We start from the raw sequence: 17,505 nt of genomic DNA on the forward strand, positions 1-17,505 counted from the left end.
CAGTGAAAATCATGTATTTTCTGATATTTAATTTACTGACCATGTATGTGATCATAAAAGCTCAGCATAAATTCAAAAGTTATTAAACCAGAAACAAAGAAAACTGAAGAAAAAGCTACATTTTCAGCATAGATATCAATAACTGAATGTAAAAATATGCATCTCCATCCACTGTCACTTGTCAAACTCCATGGGTTTTACTGGTGAATCAATGCTGTAGAAGATGACAGTGTTTCCACGTTCAGTACGGAGCCTCTGAACGTCCAAATGGGTCATATCTGATGACCATGAAAAGATGACAAACTGTATTTCACACTGATTATTTACATGTATTGATAGGATTAATGGATCAACAGATATTAAACATTTTAGATCAGTAGATGGTTTTGGTCACCAGTGGCTGTTTGGGTCTTTATGGGTTAAACACTTCACAGTACGGAACAATCCTGTTTTGTTGACAGTATAATAATCATTGTTAATCAGTGTTTTAAATTAGATGAAATTGATCATAAACCTCATTAGTTTGACATATGTTAAAGTAAACTTGGAATCCTTTTTTGTCTGAAGGTCAGATCCCCATATATCACATACACAGAGTACAGAAAGGAAGTGAGGAGTGATCTCTCTTCCACAGGACAGGCCTTTAACTCACAGCTGACTTCAGTACAATGGAATAAAAATCCACATTTATAAACCAGGATGGCTCAGCAGCTACTATAAGGAGGAAAGCTGAATGAAAATAAATCAGCCGTTATTGACTAATAATTTCTATGTATGACATGCAGAGATTCATCAGCTCATTGGGGCAGCGTTTGTGGATTGGTCTGAATGATCTTGAGAACGAAGGTGTCTGGAAATGGGTAAATGGAGAAAATGTTGGCAGAATGTAAGACTCTCATTTTTTTTATAAATCCTGCTTGTGGTACATTGAAAATGCAGAAAATATCAGAACACTGTGATGTTTACAGTTAATTAAACCAAACCTTAATGCAGAGTTACAGTCTGTAACGACTTAAAAAAACAGAGATATACAGACATACTGATGTGAAGAAGATTAGATCTGATGTGATTTATAGCAATGATTGTGTCTTTATAAATATGTAACAGAAAGTTCTCTGGAAAGTACAGATGGAGTTTGTCTTTATCTCTTCTGCAGGTACTGGAGACCAAGGTTATTATCGTTAACGAAAACGAACGAAATGACGAAAACTAAAATTGAAAAAACATTTCCGTTAACTGAAATAAATAAAAACTCTAATTAAAAGAAAAAAACGATAACTAACTGAAACTGTATTGTGAGCTTACAAAACTAACTAAAACGTATAAAAATTATGGATACAATTCCCTTCGTTTTCGTCTCTGTCAATGTCGGATTGATATGAAATTAATTTATTTCACTTCAGCAGTTTGAGCTGGTGACACCATACGACACTACACAGTCTGTCATGTCTGGTCATTTGTGGTTTCCAGTCGTCTTCTGGTCCCCACTCTACCTGGAACATACAGACTAAAGCTGGGACACAGCAGCACAGTCCTGTCTGGGGTTTACTGTAGTGATACATGGGTCGGTTTTTTTTTTTTTTTTTTTTTTTTTTGGCGTACCGTGTGTGTGTGCGCGTGAGTGACAGAGACAGAGCTGAGCTAAAGGACAGTCAGTGTTGAACTAGCATCCAGGTTAAAACTGGAGAGTTTATCACCATGAAAAGGCCTTCCAAGCCCTGAACTGCACAGTTTAGAAGAGGAGAAAAGAGGAGGATGAAAACTAATCCAATTACAGAGGTATGGAACCTGTTAGAATGTTAAAAAACGTTTGATGTTACTAGCTACAGCTAGCTGAACTGAACTGAAGCAAAGTTGGCTAATAATGGAACTGGAGATGATTAAGATATGAGAGATCTGCTAAGGTGTGGTTGACTGATGAGGAACTGGGTTATATATGTTTATAAGTGGTTTATATATGTTTCTGTCTGCTTTAACTGCTGGTTAGCTGGTTTATAATAGGTTCCTATCTGGTTTAACTGCTGGTTAGCTGGTTTATATATGTTTCTATCTGCTTTAACTGCTGGTTAGCTGGTTTATATATGTTTCTGTCTGCTTCAACTGCTGGTTAGCTGGTTTATAATATGTTCCTATCTGCTTTAACTGCTGGTTAGCTGGTTTATATATGTTTCTATCTGCTTTAACTGCTGGTTAGCTGGTTTATAATAGGTTCCTATCTGGTTTAACTGCTGGTTAGCTGGTTTATAATATGTTCCTATCTGCTTTAACTGCTGGTTAGCTGGTTTATATATGTTCCTATCTGCTTTAACTGCTGGTTAGCTGGTTTATATATGTTTCTATCTGCTTTAACTGCTGGCTGCTTTGTGCATCTCCTCTCATGCTTTGCACATCTTCGCATTGTTTCACGTAAGTGACGTTGTGTATGGATTGCACCCCACCTCAACCTGCTATAGGGAATTTATACATTGTACGGTACATTGTGTCTCTGCTCAGTCCATGAGCCGCCCTAACCCGACCCCCAAATAAAGTGTCCAGGGTAACACATATCCACACCTCACTAATTTCTTTGAATAGGATGATGAGGAAGATAAAATATATGAAATAACTAAAACTAATACTAAAACTAAACTAAACTAAACTAAAACTAAGCATTCAGAAAAAAACGATAACTAATAAAAACTAACAAACCTGCTCTAAAAACTAATTAAAACTAACTGAATAAGAGAAAAAAAAAGTCAAAACTAATTAAAACTAAACTATAATTAAAAATCCAAAACTATTATAACCTTGCTGGAGACAGGGACAGCCGGATGATTGTAAACCTTGTGGTGGAGAAGACTGTGGTGAGGTTTTGGGTCAAGAGAGGGACCCTCTTAAAAACTGGAGTGATCGATCTTGCAATGATAAAGAACTCTTCATCTGTGAAAAGGCACTTGAGCATCAATGTGTTTAACTCTTGTGACTGATTTCACATTTGTCTTCTTCTAACCCATGTAAAATCAGAGTCAAACCCCCCCCCCCCCCCCAGAAAAACAAACAAACAAACAAATAAACAGAAATGTTACCTCTCCTAAAAACAAAAGAAAAAATGTTAACATTTAATGACATTTCTATTTTGCTTTACTTTATACATGTTTAGCATAAGGTGCTGATCAATGTACCCCAAAATTTATATGAATTAGTGAAATTCTATTGTTTGTGTTACAACCTCTTGCAGTGAACTACATAAGTAGTGACTCAATAATATGCACAACAGCGGGTTTATGCTTCATTAGTTTATGGATGAAAAGATAAACCCTAATACTTTGATATCAACGTGCATCTGTTTGACTTGCTATTGTTTTCAAAGTTTTACACTGTTGTCGAGGGGAATTGCTACTGCAACATGAGAACAGTTCAAAGTTTGTTTGTTTGTTTTTATACTTAATTCACTAGATACACAGGACATACAGACAACTGAGATACTGTTTCTCTCTCTCCTTGCTACTTAAATACTGTGCATGTAAAATATGTAAAAAAAAAAAAAAAAAAAAGTAGATAAAAATATAAAGATAAGAAAAAAAAAAGTAAGAATAAATAAGTGGTATAAAAGATATTCTATAGTAGAACATAAAAGATATAAATCCAATCCATTTACAATAACAGCAGTAGTGCAATACACCATGCAAATGTCATTTTATTCCTCACAAAATCCAAAAATCCTACTGCTGTAACTGTCATGAATTGGTGGTTACATTTGTTATCGTTTATCTTTGATGCTAATTTCCAGTACATGATGAAGCGAAATATATGATTCAAAGGACAGACTCCTGCTCACTGGCTTCTACAAAGCTTCTTCCTACAGAAATAATTCAATAGTCATATCAAAAAATTCACTGATGTATGAAAAATACAAAATACTGGAGCTTAAAACACAAATATGTAGTTTTTAATCAGCATAGAGTAGTGATTGTATTTAGTATTTCCCAGTCCTGAACAGTCCTGCTCCGCTCACAAAAACAGTTGGCAGTCGACATATGACTGTAAATTTAAAAAAACAAAAACAAAACAATAAACACATTAAAAGATTTCAGTGGTGTGTAAAAAAATGACACAAAATGTGGACACAAAACTTAACATATGAAACCAATTAAAAATGGATTGTTTTTACTGTAAATTCAAATACTTCACAGTACTCAACAATCCTGTTTTGTTGACAGTATGATAATAATCATTGTTAATCAGTTTTAATTTAATTGAAATATGATCATGAACCTCATTAATTGGATATATGTGAAAGTAAACATGGAAATCCTTAGATCTCCATATGTCATACACAGAGTATATAAAGGAAGTGATTGAATCTCTTCACACACTTTCACACACAGTTCATTTACATAGAATTGGATAAAATCTAAATCGAGACTTTTAGGGAGAATGTTAAATGAAGAGGTAAATAAATGACTGATTACAATCGGACTTTCCGCATTGATAAGTTTCAAAATAATTAAACAATCTAAATGCTATTCCAGGGTATGAAATTATAACTTGTTACCTACATCTTGCAGAAAACCCCATTTAATTTAGTTCAGTGGTCACGGAGAAATGTGGATCTTTGTAAAGCATGTCACAGGTTCCTTTCTTCCAAGTTTGGCACGTGGATGCTCTTGGCATCCATATGAATGAAAATATTTTACTCACAACTGATGGGGCAACAAACAAATGAATTCAAATTCTGTGCAGGAAGGAGGAAGAAGAAGGAGCTCAATCCAGTCTTCCATGAGTTAATAATGTAATATCTTTCTTTAATCATTCATTTTTGCACCTTACCAACGTTTGCAAAACTCAGAAATCTGCTTCCTTTTGGATGTAAGTCATTATTCATTTCGTTAGTTGAAAATGAAAAGAAACAAGCAGTCACTTTTTCAAAAGAGATATTTTTGTGTGAGAACACAATGAACAACTTCATATTTGTAAGGCATGAACACAATGGACAACGCGTCTCTGGGAAGGGACTTCTGACATGCTTTTCAAAGATCCATATTTCTCCATGACCACTGAACTAAATCAAATTGAGTTTTCTGCAAGATGAAGGTAAAAAGTTATAATTTCATACCCTGGAATAGCATTTAGTTTGTTTAATTATTTTGAAACTTATCAATGCAGAAAGTCCGATTGTAATCAGTCGTTTATTTACCTCTTCATTTAACATCCCCCCTAAAAGACTAACAGCTCCAATATGGTATAATGCAACTTTATTGTGAAAAAATTGTGAAATAAAGTGAAAATTTGGAAATGACTGAAAGCAGTGATTCTAAAATGAATAACATATATCCAATTTCTATTCTTTCATTATCAATGTCTTCTCTGAATTATGTAATTTAATGCGTTTTTTCTATTAAAATTGGCTAAGACTGAATCAATTACTGGTTTAAATATATTTATTTAAACTTAAAACTACCCTTAATCTTTTCAGTAAATGCTATTTTTATCTACTGACTGCAGCTCTGTTTACATGGGACAAGTATTCATGAAATATTTGCATGAGATAATCAAAGTCTGTTTTTTTACTTGAATCTGTTGGAATTATTCCCTGGTTCTGATGTCAAGAGCAGGTTCACCACTATTAGAAAAATATCACTCGCAACCAGGATGTGGATTTAATCAGGTGATTTATTCTCCGAAGAAGGAGGGAAGAGTTTGACAAATCCAAACTCAAATGACTGTCTCCTCAGGTCTCAGTCTGACAGTTGTGGAAAAACAATGCAAGGTCTGTCTGGAACATAGTTATGTCTGTCATCCTGGGATCTGTGTTACTTTGGATTATGGCATATCTCTACCAAGGCTGCAATGGTTATTTTCTCTAAATGACAAGAGTTTAACACATGGCCGAGGCCTTGGTACTTTTCTGAGATCACACATGAATGAACACTTGAACACTGTCGAACTAAATTCATTCGAATGGCATTTGACTTTTCTTCCAATTTAAAAGGGTCATATTTTGCTAAAACTACTTTTATTAGTCTTTGGTTAATTTATTTGTGTATTTGGACCCTAATAGTTCATAAAGTTTGAATTTGAACCCTCCAGGTGCTGCAACGCTATCTTTATATTCATTTTGGCAAAAATCGAGTGGATTTCTACAACCTGTTTTAATTCCTGCTTAATTCCTTACGTCTATAACTAGTTATAGCAGGAATAACATTTGCACATCTAAGGTCAAGACTTCAGACGAACATTTCTCAGAGTACGCCATAACTGTGTATCAGCAGCAGCGGTTGTAGTCCACACTGAAAATATGTCCAAACTTGGAGGCGATTACCTAAAATGTTCAGTTGTTGGTTGTATTAATGAGCACAAATGGCTGAACGGGGTGGAAGATGGACCTGTGGAGTTGAATTAATGAAGAATTCAGACCCAAGCATAGCATTTACAGTTTATGTAGACCACAGGGAAATGTTTTAAAATGCATAATTCCATTTAAAAAAGCAAAATATGATCCCTTTAACACACTTACAGACAGAACACTGTCCTTATAGTAGCTGTCACCCATCTCTGTATCAATGATAATAACAATAATGGATCAGATTCATATAGTGGTTTTCTATTAACACATACTCAAAGCACACACAGTGGATGCATTCTTTATTCACTCACACATTCCCACTCTGGTGGTGGTAAACTACATATGTAACCCCAGCTGCCCTGGGGCAGGCTGACAGAAGCATGACTGCCAATTCATGCCTACGACGCCTTCGACCACCACCGAACATTCACACATTCATTCAGAGTAGCAGCACTGGAGGCAAGGAGGATGAGATGTCTTGCTGAAGGACACAACGGCACATGACTAGGACAGAGCAGGATTCGAACCACCAACCTTTTGGTTACTGGACAACCCACTCTACCTTCCGAGCCATGGCTTCCCCCAATATGATAATAATAATAATAATAATAATAATAATAATAATAATAATAATAATAATAATAATAATAATATCCATGCTACTTCATGACATGAGCCTCCTGACTTTAACCTCAAAACATTTTTTTGACAACTTGGTAGAATCATACATTTTGTCATTTCTTCATCCTGTGCAACTGTGTTCATAAGTGACATAATAAGTCACAGTAAATGTTTATGTAGGAATACTGAAACCTGATATGAGGATCAGGCCAGTTTATTGTTCTAATTCATGGCATTTCTTCCCTTCTGTAAACATTGGAGTCCAGATAACATCCAGTACTTCCCTTCTAAATTACAGGCAGAGGTACTGTACAGTTTTATGCAAATGCTAAAATAAGCTGAGGAGAAAACAGAGAGGTCCTCACATCATCAGACATTTATTAGGTCGAAGGAAAATGGAAGTTGATATACCGTGATGTCAAACCAGACCTCACCAAGAAAGTTAGGTTTCAACCAAACGAAGGAAGCAACAAAGAAGAGAGTGACAAAAATGTAAAGGATTATGTGGATAGTGTGAAGATTTATAACAACTACTGGGCAGAGGGGAACTCACCTCCGAAAGTAGAGGACAACACCACTGAGGACCAACAGCAGAGTATGTATATACACCTGTGTAACGGCTTATACAGTTAAATAATGTGTTTTTTAAGCTCATCTTCATATTTGCTGTACAGATGAAGACAATAAGTCATTTAAAATACAGGGTGTCCCATAAGTCTCCATACATAGGAGACATAATACATATGGTTCTAACATGTATTTCTTTATATTTCTTCTTTATAGTTCTTCAGCAGTGGAGGACACGCATTGAAATGTGTTCCCGACAAAATGGCAGTCATATAGAGCATATTATATAAATAAAAATGGTTTATGTCAAGAAATGTTTATTTTTCCTATGTGTGGACACTTATGGGACACCCTGTACATGACCAAGTCAACCAACAGTGTAAAAAGTAATGAGGTCACTCAATAGTTCTACTTAATGTTATTTCTTTTCTTCCCTTTTTGGTTAAATCTCACACTTCCCTCCCTCTAAAAAACAGGTAGATGTACTGCATAGTTATACAGAAGTCATGAACAGGACCTTCCATTTTAACTGGATTCATACATAGAGAGAAAAGGTGACATACTGTGATGTCTGAGGATATCTATGCCAAACCAGACCTCACCAAGAAAGTTAGGTTTCAGAAAAATGAAGCTGGCAATGAAGAAGAGAGTGACAAAAATATAAAGGATTATGTGGATAGTGTGAAGATTTATGACAACTTCTGGGCAGAGGGGAACTCACCTCCTACAGTAGAGGACAACACCACTGAGGACCAACAGCAGAGTATGTATATACACCTGTGTAACGGCTTATACAGTTAAATAATGTGTTTTTAAGCTCATCTTCATATTTGAGTATGGGTGCTTCTGTGAAACTGGGTTCATTTTGTTACCTGCCAGCTTTTTTAGACTCAATAATAAAAGAGAAATTTAGACGTATTTCCCCTGAGGATATACCTAGTGATGACCTCAGATAAATGCAAAAAAAATTATACTCTTGCTCTGAGCCATCCCAAAATTAATGATTTTTTAAAAATAAATATTTGGGCTAAAAATAGGACCAAAATTGGGACAGTGCATTGGATCTGGAAAACATGGTTTGAAATGGTCTCATTTACCGCTGTTAAATTTGGTGATCCTAGTGGTTTTTCAAATCCAGTCATGCAGGTTTTTCATGAATCTCAGTCTCATTCCAGGTTTTGTGTGTAACCCATCGTGTCCGCTGGCGTTACATACAGAGCCTGCCCATTTAAACACAAATAAATCATGAATGATTTTGCAATAGCGGTCATTTTTGTTAAACAGTCTGCTTTGCAAAATTAGTTCAATTCCCAAAATGTACCTGTGAGAGAATAAAAAAATATTTAAAACTAGAAAAGCACTCGGAGAGCGCAGATCTCCACCAAGGCAGATCAGTCCCCCCCCCCCCCCCCCCCCCCCCCCCCCCGATCACCACCAAAATTTAATCATTTGTTTCTTGCACCAGTATCAACATTTCCTGAATTTTTCATCCAAATCCGTCCATAACTTTTTGAGTTATCTTGCAAACAGACAGACAGACAGGCAAACGTCGGCAAAAACATAACCTCCTTGGCGGAGGTAAAAATACTAGCACATAATTTTTGTGTCCTTTTGACCATTTCACGTGTGGATTTTTATACAAAAATATTGCAAAACAATTTAAAAATGTGTTTCATCTGAAAAATTGTTTCTCTTTTATCTCAGAAAGAATTTATTTTTAAAATAGACCCAAAGTGTATTATATGTCTTATGTTTAAGTGTTTTGTTTATTTATTTTCTTCTGTTTGACATTCATGTTCGAAATAAATACATCAATCAATCAGTCAATCAATCAATCAAAAAATAGATCCAAAGTGCTTCCAAACTTGCTTCATAACATTAGTCGACATCTGGTTGGAATTTTTAACTCCTATGTCCTGTTTTTAGGGACCAGTTTCATAAAGGCACCCATATGTAACAAAAATTAAATACTATTTTTAATAATTATCATCTGTTTATTTATGTTCATAGTTAATTCTGTCGATGTGAATTCAGAGAAGAGAAACTACGTCAAAACTGCTTTACTGCTCTTGGGACTGCTGTGTTTTCTCCTCCTGGTTGCTGTCATTGTCTTAATGAGCATCAGTAAGTTTTTGATCTTCATTCAACCAGTGGAAATACTGAGCCCAAATACAAAATATGATACATGGTGTAAATATGTAATCCTTGGTTTCCTGTGATTCAATTTCATTCAAGGCATAGCCAGTTGGCGCTCAGAAAGAAATCTGAGAATGGAGCTTCAGAAAAGCAATGGGAATTTGGAAAGGTCTAATCAGAACCTGACCAAAAGGAGCAGACTGTTAGAAGATGAGAAAACCAACCTGACCATTGAGAGAGACCAACTGGAGGCCATTAACTCTAATCTAACTAGTGAACAATACCAGTTAAAAACCATTAACTCCAACCTAACCAGTGAGAGAGACCAGTTAGAGGAAATCATCACCAATCTGACTAAAGAAAGAGATGAGTTGTGTAAGCAGCTTCTGGGTGAGTAAATAATGATGTAGAACTTTTTTGTGAACTTGTTTCCCTCAGCTGTAATATACTATGTTTTATACAAAGGTATTCATGTTTGTGTTGGTTATTTTTGTTGATGTATCTTCTTGTCCTGATTCATGGAGGAAGTTTGGTGGTCATTGTTATTTTATTTCCAACTCAAAAAAACCCTGGCATGTCAGCAAACAGGACTGTGAAAACCGTGGTGCAACACTTGCAGTTGTATCTAATGAAGAGGAACAGGTGAGTTCATGTCAGATGGTGGATTGAAAAATGAAAACTTGCCCTTTTTGTTCATATTTTTGTCAGATGCAAATGTCAATATATTCCTCACAAACTCCAAAAATCCTACTGCTGTAACTGTCATGAATTAGTGGTTATGTTTGTTATTGTTTATCTCTAATGCTAATTTCCAATACACGACAAAGGGAAATATAGAATTCAAAAGGAAGAGTCCTCCTCACTGACTTTTACAAAGTCAAAAAAAAACCAAAACAATAAACAAATTAAAAGATTTCAGTGACGTCTGAAAAATGACAAAATATGGAGATAAAAATAAACATATGAAACCAATTATTAGTTTTTTTTTGTTTTTGTTTTTTTTTTTTTACTTCAAGCTGAATTTAAAAAAACAACAACCCAGTGCTACTTTTGTGACTTTTTCCAAATGAATTTTTCTGTAGATTTAACCTTTCTTAAGTGATTTATTACCATTTATTATAATATTATCCTTTTCTTTATTTTGCCTTTTATCAGTGAAAATCATGTAGTTTCTGATATTCAATTTACTGACCATGTAGGTGATCATAAAAGCTCAGCATAAGTTCAAAAGTTATTAAACCAGAAACACAGAAAACTGAAGAAAAAGCTACATTTTCAGCAAAGATATCAATAACTGAATGTAAAAATATGCATCTCCATCCACTGTCACTTGTCAAATTCCAAGGGTTTTACTGGTGAATCAATGCTGTAGAAGATGACAGTGTTTCCACGTTCAGTACGGAGCCTCTGAAATGGGTCATATCTGATGACCATGAAAACATGACAAACTGTATTTCACACTGATTATTTACATGTATTGATAGGATTAATGGATCAACAGATATTAAACATTTTAGATCAGTAGATGGTTTTGGTCACCAGTGGCTGTTTGGGTCTTTATGGGTTAAACACTTCACAGTACGGAACAATCCTGTTTTGCTGACAGTATAATAATAATAATAATAACCATTGTTAATCAGTGTTTTAAATTAGTTGATTTGATCATAAACCTCATTAGTTTGACATATGTTAAAGTAAACTTGGAATCCTTTTTTTGTCTGAAGGTCAGATCTCCATATATCACATACACAGAGTACAGAAAGGAAGTGAGGAGTGATCTCTCTTCCACAGGACAGGCCTTTAACTCACAGCTGACTTCAGTACAATGGAATAAAAATCCACATTTATAAACCAGGATGGCTCAGCAGCTACTATAAGGAGGAAAGCTGAATGAAAATAAATCAACCGTTATTGACTAATAATTTCTATGTATGACATGCAGAGATTCATCAGCTCATTGGGGCAGCGTTTGTGGATTGGTCTGAATGATCTTGAGAACGAAGGTGTCTGGAAATGGGTAAATGGAGAAAATGTTGGCAGAACATAAGACTCTCATTTTTGTATAAATCCTGCTTGTGGTACATTGAAAATGCAGAGAATATCAGAACACTGTGATGTTTACCGTTAATTAAACCAAACCTTAATGCAGGGTTACAGTCTGTAACGACTTAAGAAAACAGAGATATACAGACATACTGATGTGAAGAAGATTAGATCTGATGTGATTTATAGCAATGATTGTGTCTTTATAAATATGTAACAGAAAGTTCTCTGGAAAGTACAGATGGAGTTTGTCTTTATCTCTTCTGCAGGTACTGGAAACAGGGACAGCCAGATGATTGTAAACCTTGTGGTGGAGAAGACTGTGGTGAGCTTTTGGGTCAAGAGAGGGACCCTCTTAAAACCTGGAATGATCGATCTTGCAATGAGAAAGAACTCTTCATCTGTGAGAAGGCACTTGAGCATCAATGTGTTTAACTCTTGTGACTGATTTCACATTTGTCTTCTTCTAACGCATGTAAAATCAGAGTCAAACCCCCCCCCAAAAAACAAACAAACAAACAAACAAATAAACCGAAATGTTACCTCTCCTAAAAACAAAAGAAAAAATGTTAACATTCAATGACATTTCTATTTTGCTTTACTTTATACATGTTTAGCATAAGGTGCTGATCAATATACCCCAAAATTTATATGAATTAGTGAAATTCTATTGTTTGTGTTACAACCTCTTGCAGTGAACTACATAAGTAGTGGCTCAATAATATGCACAACAGCGGGTTTATGCTTCATTAGTTTATGGATGAAAAGATAAACCCTAATACTTTGATATCAACGTGCATCTGTTTGACTTGCTATTGTTTTCAAAGTTTTACACTGTTGTCAAGGGGAATTGCTATTGCAACATGAGAACAGCTCAAAGTTTGTTTGTTTGTTTTTATACTTAATTCACTAGATACACAGGACATACAGACAACTGAGATACTGTTTCTCTCTCTCCTTGCTACTTAAATACTGTGCATGTAAAAAATGTAAAAAAAAAAAAAAAAAAAAAGTAGATAAAAATATAAAGATAAGAAAAAAAAAGTAAGAATAAATAAGTGGTATAAAAGATATTCTATAGTAGAACATAAAAGATATAAATCCAATCCATTTAGAATAACAGCAGTAGTGCAATACACCATGCAAATGTCATTTTATTCCTCACAAAATCCAAAAATCCTACTGCTGTAACTGTCATGAATTGGTGGTTATATTTGTTATCGTTTATCTTTGATGCTAATTTCCAGTACATGATGAAGCGAAATATATGATTCAAAGGACAGACTCCTGCTCACTGGCTTCTACAAAGCTTCTTCCTACAGAAATAATTCAATAGTCATATCAAAAAATTCACTGATGTATGAAAAATACAAAATACTGGAGCTTAAAACACAAATATGTAGTTTTTAATCAGCATAGAGTAGTGATTGTATTTAGTATTTCCCCGTCCTGAACAGTCCTGCTCCGCTCACAAAAACAGTTGGCAGTCGACATATGACTGTAAATGTACAAACAAAAACAAAACAATAAACACATTAAAAGATTTCAGTGGTGTGTAAAAAAGTGACACAAAATGTGGACACAAAACTTAACATATGAAACCAATTAAAAATGGATTGTTTTTACTGTAAATTCAAATACTTCACAGTACTCAACAATCCTGTTTTGGTGACAGTATGATAATAATCATTGTTAATCAGTTTTAATTTAACTGAAATATGATCATGAACCTCATTAATTGGATATATGTGAAAGTAAACATGGAAATCCTTAGATCTCCATATGTCATGCACAGAGTATATAAAGGAAGTGATTGAATCTCTTCATACACTTTCACACACAGTTCATTTACATAGAATGGGATAAAATCTAAATCGAGGCTTTTAGGGAGAATGTTAAATGAAGAAGTAAATAAATGTCTGATTACAATTGGACTTTCCGCATTGATAAGTTTTAAAATAATTGAACAATCTAAATGCTATTCCAGGGTATGAAATTATAACTTGTTACCTACATCTTGCAGAAAACCCCATTTAATTTAGTTCAGTGGTCACCGAGAAATGTGGATCTTTGTAAAGCATGTCACAGGTTCCTTTCTTCCAAGTTTGGCACGTGGATGCTCTTGGCATCCATATGAATGAAAATATTTTACTCACAACTGACGGGGCAACGAACAAATGAATTCAAATTCTGTGCAGGGAGGAGGAAGAAGAAGGAGCTCAATCCAGTCTTCCATGAGTTAATAATGTAATATCTTTCTTTAATCATTCATTTTTGCACCTTACCAACGTTTGCAAAACTCAGAAATCTGCTTCCTTTTGGATGTAAGTCATTATTCATTTCGTTAGTTGAAAATGAAAAGAAACAAGCAGTCACTTTTTCAAAAGAGATATTTTTGTGTGAGAACACAATGAACAACTTCATATTTGTAAGGCATGAACACAATGGACAACGCGTCTCTGGGAATGGACTTCTGACATGCTTTTCAAAGATCCATATTTCTCCATGACCACTGAACTAAATCAAATTGAGTTTTCTGCAAGATGAAGGTAAAAAGTTATAATTTCATACCCTGGAATAGCATTTAGTTTGTTTAATTATTTTGAAACTTATCAATGCAGAAAGTCCGATTGTAATCAGTCGTTTATTTACCTCTTCATTTAACATCCCCCCTAAAAGACTAACAGCTCCAATATGGTATAATGCAACTTTATTGTGAAAAAATTGTGAAATAAAGTGAAAATTTGGAAATGACTGAAAGCAGTGATTCTAAAATGAATAACATATATCCAATTTCTATTCTTTCATTATCAATGTCTTCTCTGAATTATGTAATTTAATGCTTTTTTCTATTAAAATTGGCTAAGACTGAATCAATTACTGGTTTAAATATATTTATTTAAACTTAAAACTACCCTTAATCTTTTCAGTAAATGCTATTTTTATCTACTGACTGCAGCTCTGTTTACATGGGACAAGTATTCATGAAATATTTGCATGAGATAATCAAAGTCTGTTTTTTTACTTGAATCTGTTGGAATTATTCCCTGGTTCTGATGTCAAGAGCAGGTTCACCACTATTAGAAAAATATCACTCGCAACCAGGATGTGGATTTAATCAGGTGATTTATTCTCCGAAGAAGGAGGGAAGAGTTTGACAAATCCAAACTCAAATGACTGTCTCCTCAGGTCTCAGTCTGACAGTTGTGGAAAAACAATGCAAGGTCTGTCTGGAACATAGTTATGTCTGTCATCCTGGGATCTGTGTTACTTTGGATTATGGCATATCTCTACCAAGGCTGCAATGGTTATTTTCTCTAAATGACAAGAGTTTAACACATGGCCGAGGCCTTGGTACTTTTCTGAGATCACACATGAATGAACACTTGAACACTGTCGAACTAAATTCATTCGAATGGCATTTGACTTTTCTTCCAATTTGAAAGGGTCATATTTTGCTAAAACTACTTTTATTAGTCTTTGGTTCATTTATTTGTGTATTTGGACCCTAATAGTTCATAAAGTTTGAATTTGAACCCTCCAGGTGCTGCAACGCTATCTTTATATTCAGTTTGGCAAAAATCGAGTGGATTTCTACAACCTGTTTTAATTCCTGCTTAATTCCTTACGTCTATAACTAGTTATAGCAGGAATAACATTTGCACATATAAGGTCAAGACTTCAGACGAACATTTCTCAGAGTACGCCATAACTGTGTATCAGCAGCAGCGGTTGTAGTCCACGCTGAAAATATGTCCAAACTTGGAGGCGATTACCTAAAATGTTCAGTTGTTGGTTGTATTAATGAGCACAAATGGCTGAACGGGGTGGAAGATGGACCTGTGGAGTTGAATTAATGAAGAATTCAGACCCAAGCATAGCATTTACAGTTTATGTAGACCACAGGGAAATGTTTTAAAATGCATAATTCCATTTAAAAAAGCAAAATATGATCCCTTTAACACACTTACAGACAGAACACTGTCCTTATAGTAGCTGTCACCCATCTCTGTATCATATAATAATGATAATAACAATAATGGATCAGATTTATATAGTGGTTTTCTATTAACACATACTCAAAGCACACACAGTGGATGCATTCTTTATTCACACACACATTCCCACTCTGGTGGTGGTAAACTACATATGTAACCCCAGCTGCCCTGGGGCAGGCTGACAGAAGCATGACTGCCAATTCATGCCTACGACGCCTTCGACCACCACCGAACATTCACACATTCATTCAGAGTAGCAGCACTGGAGGCAAGGAGGATGAGATGTCCTGCCTAAGGACACAATGGCACATGACTAGGACAGAGCAGGATTCGAACCACCAACCTTTTGGTTACTGGACAACCCACTCTACCTTCCGAGCCATGGCTTCCCCCAATATGATAATAATAATAATAATAATAATAATAATAATAATAATAATAATAATAATAATAATAATAATAATAATAATAATAATAATATCCATGCTACTTCATGACATGAGCCTCCTGACTTTAACCTAAAAACATTTTTTTGACAACTTGGTAGAATCATACATTTTGTCATTTCTTCATCCTGTGCAACTGTGTTCATAAGTGACATAATAAGTCACAGTAAATGTTTATGTAGGAATACTGAAACCTGATATGATGATCAGGCCAGTTTATTGTTCTAATTCATGGCATTTCTTCCCTTCTGTAAACATTAGAGTCCAGATAACATCCAGTACTTCCCTTCTAAATTACAGGCAGAGGTACTGTACAGTTTTATGCAAATGCTAAAATAAGCTGAAGAGAAAACAGAGAGGTCCTCACATCATCAGACATTTATTAGGTCGAAGGAAAATGGAAGTTGATATACCGTGATGTCAAACCAGACCTCACCAAGGAAGTTAGGTTTCAACAAAACGAAGGAAGCAACAAAGAAGAGAGTGACAAAAATGTAAAGGATTGTGTGGATAGTGTGAAGATTTATAACAACTACTGGGCAGAGGGGAACTCACCTCCGAAAGTAGAGGACAACACCACTGAGGACCAACAGCAGAGTATGTATATACACCTGTGTAACGGCTTATACAGTTAAATAATGTGTTTTTAAGCTCATCTTCATATTTGCTGTACAGATGAAGACAATAAGTCATTTAAAATACAGGGTGTCCCATAAGTCTCCATACATAGGAGACATAATACATATGGTTCTAACATGTATTTCTTTATATTTCTTCTTTATAGTTCTTCAGCAGTGGAGGACACGCATTGAAATGTGTTCCCGACAAAATGGCAGTCATATAGAGCATATTATATAAATAAAAATGGTTTATGTCAAGAAACGTTTATTTTTCCTATGTGTGGACACTTATGGGACACCCTGTACATGACCAAGTCAACCAACAGTGTAAAAAGTAATGAGGTCACTCAATAGTTCTACTTAATGTTATTTCTTTTCTTCCCTTTTTGGTTAAATCTCACACTTCCCTCCCTCTAAAAAACAGGTAGATGTACTGCATAGTTATACAGAAGTCATGAACAGGACCTTCCATTTTAACTGGATTCATACATAGAGAGAAAAGGTGACATACTGTGATGTCTGAGGATATCTATGCCAAACCAGACCTCACCAAGAAAGTTAGGTTTCAGAAAAATGAAGCTGGCAATGAAGAAGAGAGTGACAAAAATATAAAGGATTATGTGGATAGTGTGAAGATTTATGACAACTTCTGGGCAGAGGGGAACTCACCTCCTACAGTAGAGGACAACACCACTGAGGACCAACAGCAGAGTATGTATATACACCTGTGTAACGGCTTATACAGTTAA

At 35.1% G+C, this 17,505-nt stretch overlaps 1 protein-coding gene and 1 long non-coding RNA gene across 2 annotated transcripts in view; both read left to right on the top strand.

Annotated features, from left to right (window-relative positions):
* LOC115417766 (uncharacterized) overlaps positions 1-17,505 on the top strand; it is a 56,814-nt gene that overhangs the window by 29,644 nt on the left and 9,665 nt on the right. The window contains exons 20-25 of the mRNA XM_030131817.1: positions 786-875; positions 8,090-8,276; positions 9,524-9,637; positions 9,749-10,039; positions 11,962-12,095; positions 17,281-17,467. Coding sequence (XP_029987677.1) covers positions 786-875; positions 8,090-8,276; positions 9,524-9,637; positions 9,749-10,039; positions 11,962-12,095; positions 17,281-17,467 — 1,003 coding nt within the window. The remainder of the gene's footprint in view (positions 1-785; positions 876-8,089; positions 8,277-9,523; positions 9,638-9,748; positions 10,040-11,961; positions 12,096-17,280; positions 17,468-17,505) is intronic.
* Positions 10,157-14,142, top strand: LOC115429381 (uncharacterized). Its single transcript, XR_003936775.1, has 3 exons — positions 10,157-10,291; positions 11,592-11,666; positions 11,962-14,142. It is a non-coding gene; the product is annotated as an uncharacterized LOC115429381 (long non-coding RNA).

The sequence above is a fragment of the Sphaeramia orbicularis genome, chromosome 1, assembly GCF_902148855.1.
Source record: "Sphaeramia orbicularis chromosome 1, fSphaOr1.1, whole genome shotgun sequence".
Lineage (NCBI taxonomy): Eukaryota > Metazoa > Chordata > Actinopteri > Kurtiformes > Apogonidae > Sphaeramia > Sphaeramia orbicularis.